Here is a 15726-nt window from a genome sequence, read left to right as displayed (position 1 = left end):
AAGGTAGTGGCTGTGACACAGGCCAAGACGTGACATGGTTCTCACTTCCCAGGGCTGCCATCAGGGGATTCTTTTTGTCTTCCATGTTGCTGTCATCTGTGTGAAGAGCTGACTCATTGGAAAAGACCCCAGTGCTGGGAAAGATTGAGGGCAAAAGGAGAAGGGGGCGGAAGAAGATGAGATGGTTAGATAGCATCACTTACTCAGTGGACATGAAGCCGAGCAAACTGTGGAGAGTGTGGAGATCAGGAAAGCCTGGAGTGCTGTGGTCCATGGGGTCACAAAGAGTCAGACATGCCTTAAGAGACTGAATAACAACAACAACAATATACAAGCGAGGTTGTTTGTATTTTGTGTTGTTTTTTGGTCTCCTCTAACCTGGCAGATGGAGAAGGCAATGGCACCCCACTCCAGTACCCTTGCCTGGAAAATCCCATGGACGGAGGAGCCTGGTGGGCTGCAGTCCACGGGGTCGCTGGGAGTCGAACACAACTGAACGACTTCATTTTCACTTTTCACTTCCATGCATTGGAGAAGGAAATGGCAACCCACTCCAGTATTCTTGCCTGGAGAATCCCAGGGACGGGGAAGCCTGGTGGGCTGCCGCCTGTCGGGTTGCAGAGAGTCGGACACGACTGAAGCGACTTAGCAGCAGCAGCAGCAGAACCTGGCAGAGAACAAGGATGAGACTTGCTATTCGTCTTCTACGGTTTAGAGCATGCCCTATGCTTTCTCATGATAGCCCCACTGAGCAGGAGAGGGACAGGTCAGGCCCTTTGGTCCCAGTATAAAGATGTGGGCTTAGCCTGGACGGTGAAGCTGGGGAGCCAGAGCTCCAGCCCACGCATATCCATCTTTCATCCATCTTCTCATTCATTGCCCCATCTGAACTGAGTGAACTGGCTGCAACGCAGAGATTAAGAAACTCTTTGCTCTGATTTGATTCCAGTCTGCCTTTATGGATGGGACCCTGTTATACTCCCTATTTCCTCCTCCTGTCTGTCAGGCTGGGGTGGAATTGGAAACCCACTTTGAAGGCCTTAGGTTGGAGGTGTCTCAGATTATGTGCTTCTCAGCCTGCAGTGATTATGGGTGCCCCCTCCCTACTGTATAGATAATCTCATGGCCTGAGTGAATGACGAACCTTGAAGGGAACCCACAGGCGTTTGTGTTGGAGAGGTTGGCAGTGAACACTGAGAAGTTTCCCAGCCATCCTCTCCCTTTGGCGTTTGCATTTGAATTGGCCAAACCCTCACATCCCACCATCCTTGGGAAAAGGAAGGTGCTTTAGGGCAGTTCAGCTGTTCTGTGCTGGAAGACTTGCCTCCTGGCAGCCTGAGTGCATCTATAGGTTTTTCCTTGGCCTAACCGGCAGCTTTCTGCCAGTGGGAATGGTATCTTGGAGAGATTTATAGTAGTAATAATCATAATACTCTTCTTTTATGTTTGCATAGCCTGACTCGACTTTTAAACCTCTTTTACATGCCTCATCTCATGGACTCCTCCCTATAGCCTTGAAGGGCAGATATTTTTAACCTCAGAACACAGAGGTTCTGGAAGGAGGGAGCCAGTATTCAGACTCCAGCTTTTGGACGCCAGTGCTCCTTGTATTGGTTTCAGCTGCCTAATGTCTATAGTTGGTTGCCAAAAAGGAGGGCAGTCTGGGCATTGGAAAACCCGGTTTTCTCCTTTTATTGTATTTCTTGTCAGTTATAAAGGCATATTTGACTGTTCACTGTGTGAAGCTCTGATAAGAGCTTTACACTTAGTCTTTCAACTGCTGGTAGCAGAAGGGCTGTTTTTAGCCCCATTTGTTAGCATCTGTGGGATCTGTACCAATGAAGATGAAGATGTGTGGACCGGGTGACATACCTGCCCTGAATGGCAAATGGATCAGCAGAGTCACACCTCTAGAGTGCTGTTCACAGGTTGCTGTCACCCCAAGAGATGTATTATGTTGCGCACTTGGCCCTGTCCTCCTCTTCCATGTTATAAATGAGGATTTAGAAGAAGAATAGTCTTAGTGGCAGGATTATCCAATTTTTCAAGATTGGAGAGATTTAGGAGGAAGAACAATTACATTAATGAGTCAGAGTCCAGAAAGATCTCCAGAGGTCAGAGCAGTGGACTGACTCCAACAAGATGACATTTTTAAAGGACACCTGTGGATAAGCAGCTTGGCATGAAGAGTGTGAAATAAGACTTAAGGGTGATGTGACTGTTAGAAATAAAAAATATAGCTTGAGTGCCTGGTGGACTTAACAGAGGAGAACAATATACACAACAGACAGATGGGTGCTGCCCACCTATAATGGTCTCCCTTCTGAGTGGCACAGTTTAGGAAGGACGTGGGAGCCAAAGAGGACCCAGAGATCAGGAGAAAATGACCTTTTGTGAGGAATAATTTAGAAGATGTCTGAGAGTATTTAGCCTGGAGAAGGAGATTTCAGGGAACAAAGCATTTGGCAAAGTGTCCAGGGAAGGGGAACTGGATCGGTTTGGGGTGACCCCCATGGGACAGAAATGGAATTAATACTCAGGTGTTAACATTCAGGCAGAGGGGAGACTGTCCAACAGCGGTGCTGCGTGGCCTGGGAGAGCCCAGGGCCTGTGCTGGAGAAGCCAGGCTGGGCAGCCCCATGGCTGCCACTCCAAGGAGGTGATGCCAGCCCTGGAAGGGGCCAGCAGAGGTAGCAGAGAATGTTTATCTGTGGATTTCTTCTTGCTCTGGAGGTGGGGGGTGGGGGGAGTCTGTGACTGTCCCAACGTCAAGGTCTAAGACCCGAGTCCCTTTGGTGGAAATGATGGCTGTGTCAGGGACGAGGGGGCTGGCAGAGGAAAGCTGTGCCTCAGCCTTCCACCTGTAAATAGAAGGGCATCGTGCCTGGTAGGGGAAGGGGGAACTGAGTGAGTGCCTATCTGCTATCCTACTGGCCCCCTTAGTTATCTTAAGTTAAAAATTACTTCCTTTAAGGGATTCCAAGAAGAGTTTTAAAGGTAACTCTCAGTGATTCTGAAACTGGTTGTTCTGTGTGTAGATTGTCTTGGCCCTTACTTTCAGCAGAACTTTGGGGTTTTTTGTTTTTGAGGTGAAATCCATATAACATAATACTAACCATTTTAAAGTGAACAGTTTGGTGGCATTGAGTACATTTTCAGTGTTGCACAACCACTGCTTCTATCTGGTTCCAAATGTTTCATCACTCCAGAGTAAAACCGCATACCCATTCAGCAGTTATTCTACTCCCTAGCCCCCCGCCTCAGTCCCTGGCTACCTCCAGTCTGCTTTCTGCGTCTGTGGATTTGTCTATTCCAGACATTTCTTATAAATAGAATGCATATAATACATGAGCTCTGTACCTGGCTTCTTTCATTTGCATAGGGTTTTCTGGGTTCATTCATATGGTAGCATGTATCAGTTCTTCATTTCATTTTATGGTTGAATAACAGTAAGAATGGTGGCTCAGAGGTTAAAGCGTCTGCCTGCAATGCGGGAGACCTGGGTTCGATCCCTGGGTCGGGAAGATCCCCTGGAGAAGGAAATGGCAACCCACTCCAGTATTCTTGCCTGGAGAATCCCATGGACAGAGGAACCTGGTGGGCTACAGTCCATGTAGTCGCAAAGATTTGGACACGACTGAGCGACTTCACTTCACTTCACTTCAACAGTGAGAGACTTTATTTTGGGGGGCTCCAAAATCACTGCAGATGGTAACTGCAGCCATGAGAGATGCTTGCTCCTTGGAAGAAAAGTTATGACCAATCTAGACAGCATATTAAAAAACAGAGACGTTACTTTGCCAACAAAGGTCCATCTAGTCAAAGCTATGGTTTTTCCAGTAGTCATGTATGGATGTGAGAGTTGGACTCTAAAGAAAGCTGAGCACCGAAGAATTAATACTTTTGAACGGTGGTGTTGGAGAAGACTCTTAAGAGTCCCTTGGACAGCATGGAGATCCAACCAGTCCATCCTAAAGGAAATCAGTCTTTTAATGTTCATTGGAAGGACTGATGCTGAATCTGAAACTCCAATACTTTGGCCACCTGATGCAAAGAACTGACTCATTTGAAAAGACCCTGATGCTGGGAAAGATTGAAGGTGGAAGAAGGGGACAACAGAGGATGAGATGGTTGGATGGCATCACTGACTTGATAGACATGAGTTTGAATAAGCTCCGGGAGTTCGTGATGGACAGGGAAGCCTGCATGCTGCAGCCCATGGTGTCGCAAAGAGTCGGACACAACTGAGCAACTGAACTGAACTGATTATGTATATACCGCAATTTATTTATTCATCCACTGATGGACATTTAGGTTGTTTGAGCCATTCGGCTCTTGCTAATAGTGCTGCGGTGAGCCTTCATATACAGAAATTTGTTTGAGTACCTGGTTTCATTTCTTCTGGGTTTGTACTCTAGGAGAAGAATTCCTGAATCGTATGGTGATTCCATGTTCAACTTTTTGAGGAATCACCACACTGTTTTCCATAGGGGCTGTACCATTTTACATTCCCACAGATTGTGCCCAGTGGTTCCAATTTCTCCACATCCTCACCAACGCTTGTTATTTTCCGTTTTGGGGTTTTTTTGGTTGTTGTTTTTATATACATAGTCATCCTAGTATGTGTGAAGTAGTATCTCATTGTGGTTTTGATTTGAATTTCCCTGATGACTAATGATGTTGATCATCTTTTCATGTGATTATTGACCATATGTGTATCTTCTTTGGAAAAATGTGTGTTCAGATCACTTGCCCATTTTTAAACTGGGCTGAGCCTGCTTGTTTATATATATAAAATTTTATTTTTTATTTTTGGCTGTGACGGGCCTTTGTTGCTGTGAGGGCTTTTCTCTAGTTGCAGCAAGCACGGGCTACTCGCTAGTCATGGTGCATGGACTTCCCGCTGCGGTAGCTTCTCTTGTTGCTGAATATGGGCCCTAGAGCACAGGCTCAATAGTTGTGGTACACGGGCTTCTCAGCATGTGGGAACTTCCCAGATCAGGGATCAAACCCGTGTCTCTTGCATTGGCAGGCAGATTCTTTCCCACTGAACCACCAGAGAAGCCCAGCCTTCCTGTTTGTGTGTTTAGAATTAAGGTTCTAAACTTGCTGCTCCTCAGGTGCCAGAGTAGTATATATGTTGCATCTTCTTTATGCCTTTTTTGGCCTCCCCACTTGGCATGCAGGATCTTAGTTCCCCAACCAGGGATTGAACCTGCACCCCCTGCAGTGGAAGGACAGTCTTAACTGCTTTATTGTCAGGGAAGTCCCCATCTTCTTTTTCTTTTTTAAAAGCATATTTGTTTATTTCTTTGGCTGTGCCAGATCTTAGTTGCCACACATGGGATCGTCGATCTTGTTTGCAGTATGCAGGTTCTTTTAGTTGTGACATGTGGAATATTTAGTTGGGGCGTGTGAACTCTTAGCTGGGGCATGTGGGATTTAGTTCCCTTACCAGGGATCAAACCCAGGCTCCCTGCCTTGGGAGTTTGGAGTCTTAGCAACTGAACTACCAGGGAAGTCCCCATCTTATCTGTTTCCTGAAAAGCGAGGCCACCTACTTATTACCTGGTACCTGAGATGAGGAGAGAGAACAGGATGAGAGAGGCAGGGGAAGTATACCAGAAGAAGCAGAGGGTTCTGGGAGAGAGCAACCCCATGGAAGCTGTGACGTCTCTGTCCTCCAGGTCTTCCTGGAGCTCTCAGCAGACCGTAGGAAAGTTATTCACAGATGTTTCTGGAAAGACTCAGGCTCCCAGGCCACGGGGCCTACCCTTTCATCTGTGTTTCTTCTGGGTATTGCAACATCCAGCAGGCCTCCTCCTGACGGTCCCCTGAGTGGGGGGAGTGTGCCTGTGAGCCCTTGACCCACTGGCCTAGGGTCTGGAGGACAAGACTCACACAGGGTTACTCTTGGGAGCAGCCTGTCTCCAGCCCCCTCCAGTGGGGCTGGGTTAGGTGGGTGGTCAGACCACACTCTCTGATTCCCACTGGCTCCATACCAAAGAAATGGAATTATAGAAGCTAGTCCCGCCTCCTCAAGCAGCACGGCCCTCTCCAGCCAGAAGCAGGTTTTCCTATATTCTGGGAAGAAACTCTGCAAGAAGAGAAATGGAAGCCTAAAGTTAGAGACCCAAAATCATGTTCTCCTACAATAACTCTCCTATGGGAGACTCTCTCTCTCTGGCTTTGGTTTTATGGTCAAGCCGCTGGAGACAGTCCCAACCTGAGGTGGCCTTACAAAGGCCAAGTCAGCTCTGCCCAGCTTATGTGTCATGGTCTGAGATGATGCTGTCTTCCCACAGTCTTAAATTCTCTAGTAGAGGCATACTTCTGCATCTTGGAAAGCTTTTGTGTCTTAAAGGTTTGTTTTTACTTCTTGCTAAAAGGGGTATACCCTTGTGCCAGGGTTAGCTTAAGATTAATAGGCAAGTTTTACAAAGAAATGTTGCAAGCAACACAGGAGAGATCCTAGTAGAAGATAAAAATACCTAAAACACACTATACTGCTCTTTTTCTTTTTTAATGGAGGTAAAATTCACATAGCAAAGTTAATCATCTTAAAGCCCTGAATTGTGGTTGAGTGGTTCAGTGTTGTGCATCCATCACCTCTACCTGACTTCAAAATGTTTTTACCACCCATAAAGGAGACCCTGTACCCCTTAAGCTATCACTCCCCGCTCCCTGCTTCCACAGCCCCTGGCAATCACTAATATGCTTTCTGTCTCTATGAATTTACCTATGCTGGGTATTTTGTATCAATGGAATCATACAACATGTGACATTCGGGAATCCATTGTCTTTTTTAGACATCCCCTTCCCCTGTCTCCCAAATCCACTGTCTCCTGCCAAGATCAAGGAATAAACTTTCTAAATATAAAGAATGAATAAAAACTCTCCACTTGAATTCACAGTAAAAATGTCCAAAAGTGTTTTTGGACAAAAATACAGAAGTATTTTTCGATCTTTATAATGACGTCTCTCCAAAGCATAGTGCTGGGTATTGCAGTGGACTCTGCCCGTGAGGACAGACAGGCCCTGAGGGAAGGGAGAGCGGAAGGGCCTGAGGTTCCTGCAGGCGCGGGGCCGGGGCCAGACCAGGGGCCCATGCAGCCTGCAGGGGCCATCGTGCAGTGGAGCTGCAGGAGGGGCCCGGCCCTTCCCACCCAGTGGCTGCTCCGATCCTCTGAGGACGCCGCCTCCTCCGACCACACCTCCTGTGTGTGCTGCTCAGGCAAACCCAAGTTCATCTGCCAAATTCAGGATACAACCCTGGCCATTCCGGGCTTTTCTTTCTGCCTTTCCCTAATCGCATCTGGGCGTGCTCTCTTAAAGGGGAAGTCGTGCGTTCTGACTGGCCAGGGCCCTCAGCCAGGAGGCAGGAAACAGCTCCCACAGTCGCGCTGCCTAGCGTGTCAGTGGCTCAGCCTCCTTACCCAAATGGCCAGGCTGTCTCCCCTGGATGTGTAAGTGTGAGCGCAGGGCACACTTGCCACACAGGATGGCATGGGGCCGGGCCCAGGTCACAGCGGGCGGAGCGTGCTGTCAGCCTGCGATCCATTTAGCAAGTCCGAGGTTGAGCTTAGACGTGCTCCTGGGCTGCAGGCTGGCGCTGGGACAGGGCTGAGGCATGGAGTGGGGAGAGGAGCTGCCTGAGAAAGAGGTCAGGAGTAGGAGGCTGGGTTGGGGACCAGTCTATTTTGGACAGGCCTTCTGGAGGCGCCAGCCTCGGGGCCTGGGGAGGAATAGAGTGGAAAATTTCCTAGTACACCTCTCCTAGCCCCGGGAAGCAGTGACACTGAACCTTAGCAGTCCATCACCCCAACTTGTCTGCATTTATGTGCAGCTCCAACCACACTTGATACATTTATCTACTCGCCACTGATTTTTCTTGGTAAAACACCACTCATTTTTATATGCAAACAGTGTTAAGAAATGTTTCGGGTCTCTTTCGCTCCACGTTAAAAATTGCTGGAAACTGGCAACCTGTGTTTTTCCTTCTTTGCTATTTGTGGACGGTCCCAGGTTCAGTGTGTGTGCAGAGCAGGCCCTGAGTCCATATTGGCGGCCGGCTCGCTGGCGGACTGGCCAGTGCCCGGGCATGGTTGGCAACACACCTGGCCTGGTTTCTAGCGGGTCTGGTTTCCCGTGTGCCCAGGAAAACCAAGGGAGGGCTCCTGCCCCCTCATGCATAGCCAGGGACTAACTCAGTGCCACAAGCAAGTGGCTAATGATAGTGAAATAGACGCTTGCTGTGTTTTAGACTCCTTTCTACCCTTGGGTTTTGTTTGTATGGTGATGATGTTTGATCTTAAATCATGTAAAAAAAACCAAACAAACTGTTTTCACTGAAGTAATTCAGACCTTCTGCTCCTTCAAAAAAAAAGGGGAGCAGAGGGAAACAGAAAAGGGCTGGAGGGGGGAGAAACAAGTGGTGTCTCTGCGCGCGTACATTGACAGGGCAAAGCCACACCCTATGCAAGACAACTTCCTGTTTGCCACTGCCAACTGCCACTCCAAGGAGAAGAGAAATGGTTCCGTTATTAGTGGCTGCTGCAGGACCACGACAGCCTGTGGGTGAGTGGTTCTGAGTGACGCCGCGAGCTTAGCAGTGAGTTGGGACTTTGCACCTTCTGTTGTAGAGACTGTGGCCTGCACTCCTGAAACTGAAGGTTGGTACAGATAGGAATCAAGCAGCCCTGGCCTCTCCTTATTCAGCCTGTGTTTTTAAACAGTGTGCCCCCAGAGCATTCTTATAAACGGAATAGTTTTAATTCAGGGGGCAGGGAGAAGGTGGAGAACTGCTCTCCTAGGAAACCTACTTCTTGTATGTTTTTTTTAAGTCTTCATTTTCAGGTATTAGGGGATTCGTATGAAGTTCCTACTGTGAGTTGTCACCAGGGCAACCACCTTCCATGTATTATCAATCCTTACAGGCTCATTTCTTCAACAGCAAACGCAGTGCATATCGGGGCCAGTCCCTGGGCTGAATGCCAGGGACGAGAGAGGGCACAAGACACCTGCCCTTGCTGCATCCAGTGACAGGACTCCTGGACCAGTGAACCAGCAATTACAACATGGGGCGTGTGCTCCGGTGGGGCCCTCAAGGTGCTATGGGGCACCTGCCCCGTCGTAACCGTATGACGTGGGCATTATTGTCCCCATTGTATAGGTAGGGAAACTGGGGCCCAGGGGGTTAAGTTCTTTGCCCGAGTCACAGCTAATGAGTGACAGAGCTGGGATTTGAGCCCAGATCTTTCTGATTCCAAAGACAGCAGTGTTTGGTCCACATTTCCAATGACTCCCGAAGCTGGTGCGGAACAAGAGAATCACCTTGGAATCTTTTTTAAAATACAGGTTTGGGGGCCCTGGCCTTGCTCTCCCAAGAAGAGGAGGTCTGGGTGGCACTGAGTGGTCTCAGGTGGATGGTGGCCTAGGCACTTTCCCAGCCTCTCACCTTGGGATCCTCCGGCCCTTCCTTGAGGCGTGGACCACGCATGCCTGGGGTCGGGGCCAGGGCTTTCAGTGTGCTTAGCCAGGGCACCTGGGTAAAGGCCACTGACGTTGCCTCAAGACAGTCTTGGGAAGATTCAGCCCAGCTGTTGAGGTATCTTAGACATTGGGAATCCCCCTGTCCTTGGGTCTTCCCGCCAGAGATACCCCAGCTTTGCCCAATGTCCAGCTGCCTGCCACTCCTATCCCCTTGGTGTCCCTGGGGCAGGGATGATGTCAGTTGTGCCATCTTAAGGGAGAATCCAACAGCTTATCACAAAGCTGGAAGCCACTAGTTTTCCCCTGAGCTGTGGTGGCAGTGTTACACTCATGTGACTTGCACAGTGGGTATGTTGGCGGATGGGGCAGAGATCACCCTGATGGAGGAGTTAATACCATACCGGTGGGACTTCTTGTCAACCCCTCCACTACTGTATTGGCTCTGGACACTTGGGAGCAGCTGGGGCAGTAAAAGGTGAGGATGACAGCTCTGTCCCCAGGGGCAGATGGGTATACCCTGGCCTTAAGTTCTTCAGCCCACCTCCCGTGGGAACCCTGTTCGCTACTCTCAGGATGACCAGGTGGTGGTCAGCCTGGATCTGGAGATTGTCTCGTCTTCCTGAGGGAACCCTCGGGCTGTGGCATTGTCTGTCTTATCACTACCATTGTATTTCAGTGCCAAAGAGATGCTAGGAAAAAAAAAAATGAGTGAATGAATGAGTGAACAAATGAGGTGTGACTTTAACATATGCTTTTCTCTCCTTCCTCCTGTTGAATTTGCAGCTGTTTTCTCCCCTTTTGGCCTCTCTGATTAAGAATGTATTAGTGTTTGTTGTTGTTGTTGTGTGTGTTTTTTTTCTTGTGTGGATTTAAAAAACAAGCTTAACAAAATCAGAGCCATCCTATATCTTCCCTTTTTTCCTCATCTATCTATGTTATGTGTCTGTATATATAGTAACAGATATATGGATACATATCTGTTTGTATTCCACTGCTTCCCTCCTAGTTCAGCTAATAAAGAACCCGCCTGCAATGCAGGACACCCTGGTTCTATTCCTGGGTTGGGAAGCAGGAAAGCTCATACCTTAGGTTGAGATAACCCTCATACCTGTCCTTTTCAGTTATTTTATCATAGATCCGGTAGATTGTGGTTTTTTTTTTTGCTGTTCTAAACAGTGCTGCTGAGACTATCTTTGAACTTTTCTTGGGGGAGGATATTTCCTTGAGGTCTATTTTCCAGACTAAAATTACCAGGTTACCAGATCAGATGCTGTGAATGCTTTTTCACTGCTGTCGTCAGCACGAGGTTGCTCTCGAGAGAACTGTCATCCCTTGAAAGTACCGCCAGCGGTGTGTACATGTGTTTGTTCCCCCACTGGTCTACACTGCTGGGGGCGGTGGTGGTGGGGGTTTCTCTTTCAGCTTGGCTAAGTGTCTAGTGAGCGTATCCTTGGTGGCTGATGGAAATACTTCAGGGCTCTGGAAAGTCCCTGGGACTCCCCAAATTCTACCCAGCAGTGCTTGATGCCAGAAATGTACACCTGAGTATACATAACTAATAGAGGAGAGGTGAAAGGGGGATGCTACTGAGAGGGAGAGGTAAAAAGCATCCCAAGTTATTTCTGACTTCAGCATTGTATGCCAGGCCAGCTCTGAAAATGGGAGATGCTTTGTCAAGACTCTTCCAAGAGGTTGGATGGCTTAAGTGCGGAGAAGAGAGGGCATCCCAGAGGTACAAAAGGCATTGGTTCTGGGGCTCGGCAGGCCTGGGCTCTCCTTCCAACTGCCAAGGTCAGTGTGACCTTGGTCTTGTTTCATAATCTCATTAAGCTTTAATTTCCCCATCTGTAATAAGGAGGCTAACAGTATCCACTTTGAGGGGTTGTTGGGTAGATTATACATGAACTTGTAGATGTAAAAGCAGCTTGCTCAGTGCCTGACACAGGGTAGGCACCCAAAAGCACTGCTCCTCTTCCTAACTGAGTGAATGGGCACAGGGGAACCAGATGGCCGAGAAACAAATGCAGCCCTTTAGGGGGATTTGAGAGTTGGCCTGACGTGAGCAGTGCAGGCCCTGGCCCACATGCCTTTTGTCAAAGTGCCCCAACTGATGCACATTGCCTGGCTGGGTAGTAGGTGAAGAGAGGTAAAGAAGATCTAGTCTAAGCTAACTGGTGAACTGGGGACAGGCACCCCTGCTTGAAGGAACACCTCCCAGCCACGCAGGCCCTGACAGCTTTTTAAAGAGCCTGCCCCCGCCCCCTGCCTCGACCTGAGCATGGACGGGGCTCCCGGGCAGCTCACAAGCGCTCCCGGCACAGCTGCTTGGCACGGTTCTGTCTGCCACTCTCCGCCTGCCTCGTCACTTGACTTTCCTGTGTCTTCATTTCCTCCCCACCGAGGAAGGCTGATTCAATATCCCCCTTCTAACCACCCCGGCACACTATATTTAGTGCCCTGCTACAACTGTGGCAAAGGAGACCACAAGCTCACATGTTGACACCCTGCCCTCCACTTCCGAGTCTTCATAGACTTCCGACGGGCTTCCCACATGCAGCCTGCCTCAGTGTCCACCGCTGTAAACTGGGGGAACACCTGCCCCACCGCCTCGCCGAGGGGTCACAGGATACAGCTCGGTGGTTCCTGCACTATTCCCCCGGCTGAAGTCTGGGCTCTGCCCCTCATGCTCCAGCTTCAGTTTACTTTTGGAAGTTCAGAGGTGGCTTTTATGGAAAGCATCCTGACTCCAGTTACTAAAGCAGATGGAATCCCTTGAGAAAATAGAACCCAGCAAATAATTTGCCAAACACCTGCTCTCAGACGTGGGGGCCGAGAGGGACTCGGCACTGTCCGAGGAGCAAGCCAGGAGCTGGCCTCAGACCACGGGACCTTACACAGGCGTGTGGGTCTTGTAACACACAGTTACAAGTGACTGTGGTGTTCGCACACTCTGTTGGGGGCCTGGGGGGAATTGATCACTTAAACACCATACTGGAAAATTCCCAATGAGTTCTTTCTAAAACTGATACAGGGAACCACACTGGGTGTTGGCAGCTGGCTTGGCCATTCATGAGGCGTCTGTGCTAAGGTTTTAAATGCAGGACATTGATGCTCTGAGTGTAAAAATATCTCAGTGAATAAGCCTAGGGAGAGGGGAGAGTTTAGAATTTTTACTGAAGTAGAATCGCCTGAGAACCTGGTAGACTTTTCCCAGTGGAGAGTACAGGGAGAGAATTGTGGAGACACCAGGACTCCTCACATAGTGTCTGCCAGCCCCCTGCTCATCTGATCTCTGGGATGGCACCCTGGATGGTGGCATCTAACCATACACAGTGAAGCAGGTGGTCTTAGAACAGTCGGTGACAGAGACAGGGCTCCGAACTTCCTGTGATGGAAATGCAAAACAGTAAAAGGATTTGGTTTTTTGTTTCTTTGGTCCCGGGGTCCCCAACTCTTTGGGGTTGAGGTCTCAGGCTGTGACTGGCTGATACCTTAAAAGCTGCCAATTAGGTGTGCCCCCCCCTCCCTGGGGCAGTCAGGTGCCCTGCTGAAATGCCCATATGCACTGGGGAGGAGAGGTGTGTCCAGCAGCCCTCCAGGGGCTCCCTGCCCACTGCAGCATCTACCAGGACTCAAGGTGCCAGAGGCCAGCCTCTGAAGACATCCCCAGGTGTAATGTTTCCTAGCTGCATGAACTCAGTCAGCTGGTCTCTCTGATCTCAGTTTCTTCTTCTATAGAACTGATATAATAATTGTACATCTCTCAGAGTGTTGTAAGAACTCAGTACTATAAGAGAATCCAAGTGTTTCATAGAGGAGTTCTTTCATATAATTCTTTCCATTGGCACATGGAAAAACCTTAGTAAGTTATTATTATTTTTGGTCAAAGGACAAAAAGGGTAAGAGCAGAGGTTGGTCCAGCATCAGCCGCTGAGACTGTTATTGATGTAGTGGACACTTAATTCTGCATGAGTGTCTTGACAGTGATTTCCTGTTTTCACTTCGGTAGGTAACTGGTACTCACAGTCAGCCTCAGCACAATAGATTGGTTTGGTCTTTCTGTTCCGCAATCTAGAAAGAAATGTGTTTTAAGAACTATAGCCTTTTTCACTTTGGGAACGACACCTCAAAGAAATAATCCTCAATGACTTTTTAACTAAATTGTAAAAAAAAAAAAAGAAGAAGAAAGAAAAAAGTCAGACAGGAAGTAGTAAGAGAAAAACTAAGTAGTCTACAACATGTCAGTGATTAAGTATTCTCCAGGCAAGAATACTGGAGTGGGTAGCCATTCCCTTCTCCAGGGGATCTTCCTGACCCAGGGATCAAACCCAGGTCTCCTGCATTGTGGCAAGATTCTTTATTGTCTGAGCCACCAGGGAAGCCCTAATTAAATATTACCTAACCATTTAAAATGACACATATATGGGAATTAGAAACATATAAGTAGAATAATGTAAGTTGAAGAAGAAGAATCCAAGGTATCGATTGATTACAGTTTTGTTGTTGCATCTATATATATTAACAAAGAATGAAAAAATTTGGAGGAAAAGGATTTTTTTCTCTGAGATTTATCAATAGAATATTTTCGTAGTGGGTAAAAAATACAATATTCTTTAAACTGTTTCTGGGCAAAGCAAATGTAATTAGAATAATTATAGGGATCCACCTGAGGCAATCCTTTGACCAAAACGAGGATGGGGGGTGAAGGGTAGGGGTGGGGATGAGTAAACCCAAAGTAGGTGAGTTTTTGTATCAGAATGATTGTGATGTAAATATAGAACACTTTACCCAGAGATGTTCCACCTGCCTGGCAACATCTTTCTACAAGAAACTAAGACTGTCTTTCCCATCACCAGCCCACCCACTTCTCCAACAAGGTTGTCACAGACTACAGAAACAGATTGGATAGGTATTACATCTTTCTGAAAAATCTACTCAAAAATCTACTCTGCCCTACCCAAACATCAGTGCTACCCATTTTCAAAAGTTTACCCAAGTGAAGTGAGTGTGATGCTTATCTTCTAAACGAAGCTCCAGTCACTTTGACACTGTTTCCCCACTTACATAGGCTTTGTCACCTGCACTGTGGCTGGTAAGCTCATTCTCAAAGCTGAGGGGACAGAAGTACAGGTCTGTTTGTGGAATACCTTGAAGATGTGACATTTAATACCGTCTGATCAACACGGAACAGTTTTGCAAATAGGAAATACTGCTTCAATCTCTTTATTATGATACAGAAATCTCCCAGTTAAAATAAAAGGAGGGTGAAGGGCTATCTTCCAAATTTGATGAGTATTCTCTTGTATACAATTTGTTCTTTCAGTTGGCCATTCAAGAAAAAATTATATGGCTTCCCTCATAGCTCAGATAGTAAAGAATCTGCCTGCAGTGTGGGAGACCCTGGGTTCAATCCCTGGGTCAGAAAGAGCCCCTGGAGAATGGAATATATATATGGACTGAGCATGCACACACACACACACACACACACACACACACACACACACACACGTGTGTGCTCAGTCGCTTCAGTCATGTCTGTTTGTGACCCGATACACCATAGCCCACCAGGCTCCTCTGTCCATGAGATTCTCCAGGCAAGAATACTGGAGTGGCTTGCCATACTCAAACCCATATCTCCTGTGTCTCCTGCATTGCAGATAGGTTCTTTACCCACTGAGCCACCTGGAAAGCCTATATGTGTAGTGTGTGTGTGTGTGTGTGTGTGTGTGTGTGTGTGTGTGTGTAAGCATTTTTCTCTCTTAGAGAAGAAAAAGGCTTATCCATTGGTTTAATTTTTCTGTAAGTTTAGTAGCAGAATGTTTTGGCAGGGTCAGTAATTGTCATTCTCTGGGGGTGATCTTGTAATCACTGATCTGGCCCATTCATTTGTCCTTAAGGTCACTCTTCCTTCTGATTTATCTTGCTCACTTGTATTATTTCAGCTCTTAGTTTAACAGAATAAAAATTCTCTTCATTTTGAAGGTTTATCTCCCCCACCGGAACAGAGGAATATTTCTGCACATCCTTTCCCCTCACCCCTTCTGCCAGCTTGAGTACATGAGAGCAAATGAGTGAATAAAGTCTGCAGAAAAATCCAAAGCAGTAGTGGTGAAAATCAAGTCTTATTTTAGTTTTGGAAACTTCTGCCAATAGAGAAAATTGCTAAGCAAGACATTTCTGAGGGGCAGAAACAGCTATGAATTTGAAGTGCAAAGGCTTGGTTCTGGTCTCAAC

General features: G+C 47.6%; 1 protein-coding gene across 4 annotated transcripts in view; it reads left to right on the top strand.

Moving 5' to 3' along the window:
* The window catches only part of ATXN7L1 (ataxin 7 like 1), a 255518-nt gene that overhangs the window by 187806 nt on the left and 51986 nt on the right, over positions 1 to 15726 (top strand). The window contains exon 1 of one of the 4 annotated variants that reach the window (XM_065939244.1): positions 8465 to 8577. The exons of the other annotated variants lie outside the window; for them this stretch is intronic. Within the exon in view, the coding sequence (XP_065795316.1) occupies positions 8532 to 8577 (46 nt within the window). The 5' untranslated portion in view covers positions 8465 to 8531. Of the gene's footprint in view, positions 1 to 8464; positions 8578 to 15726 lie in introns of those variants that run through there. 4 annotated transcript variants of the gene reach the window in all.

This window comes from Muntiacus reevesi, chromosome 6, assembly GCF_963930625.1.
Source record: "Muntiacus reevesi chromosome 6, mMunRee1.1, whole genome shotgun sequence".
Lineage (NCBI taxonomy): Eukaryota > Metazoa > Chordata > Mammalia > Artiodactyla > Cervidae > Muntiacus > Muntiacus reevesi.
The sequence above is the reverse complement of the archived record's forward strand: the minus strand, read 5'-3'. Positions and strand labels throughout refer to the sequence as shown.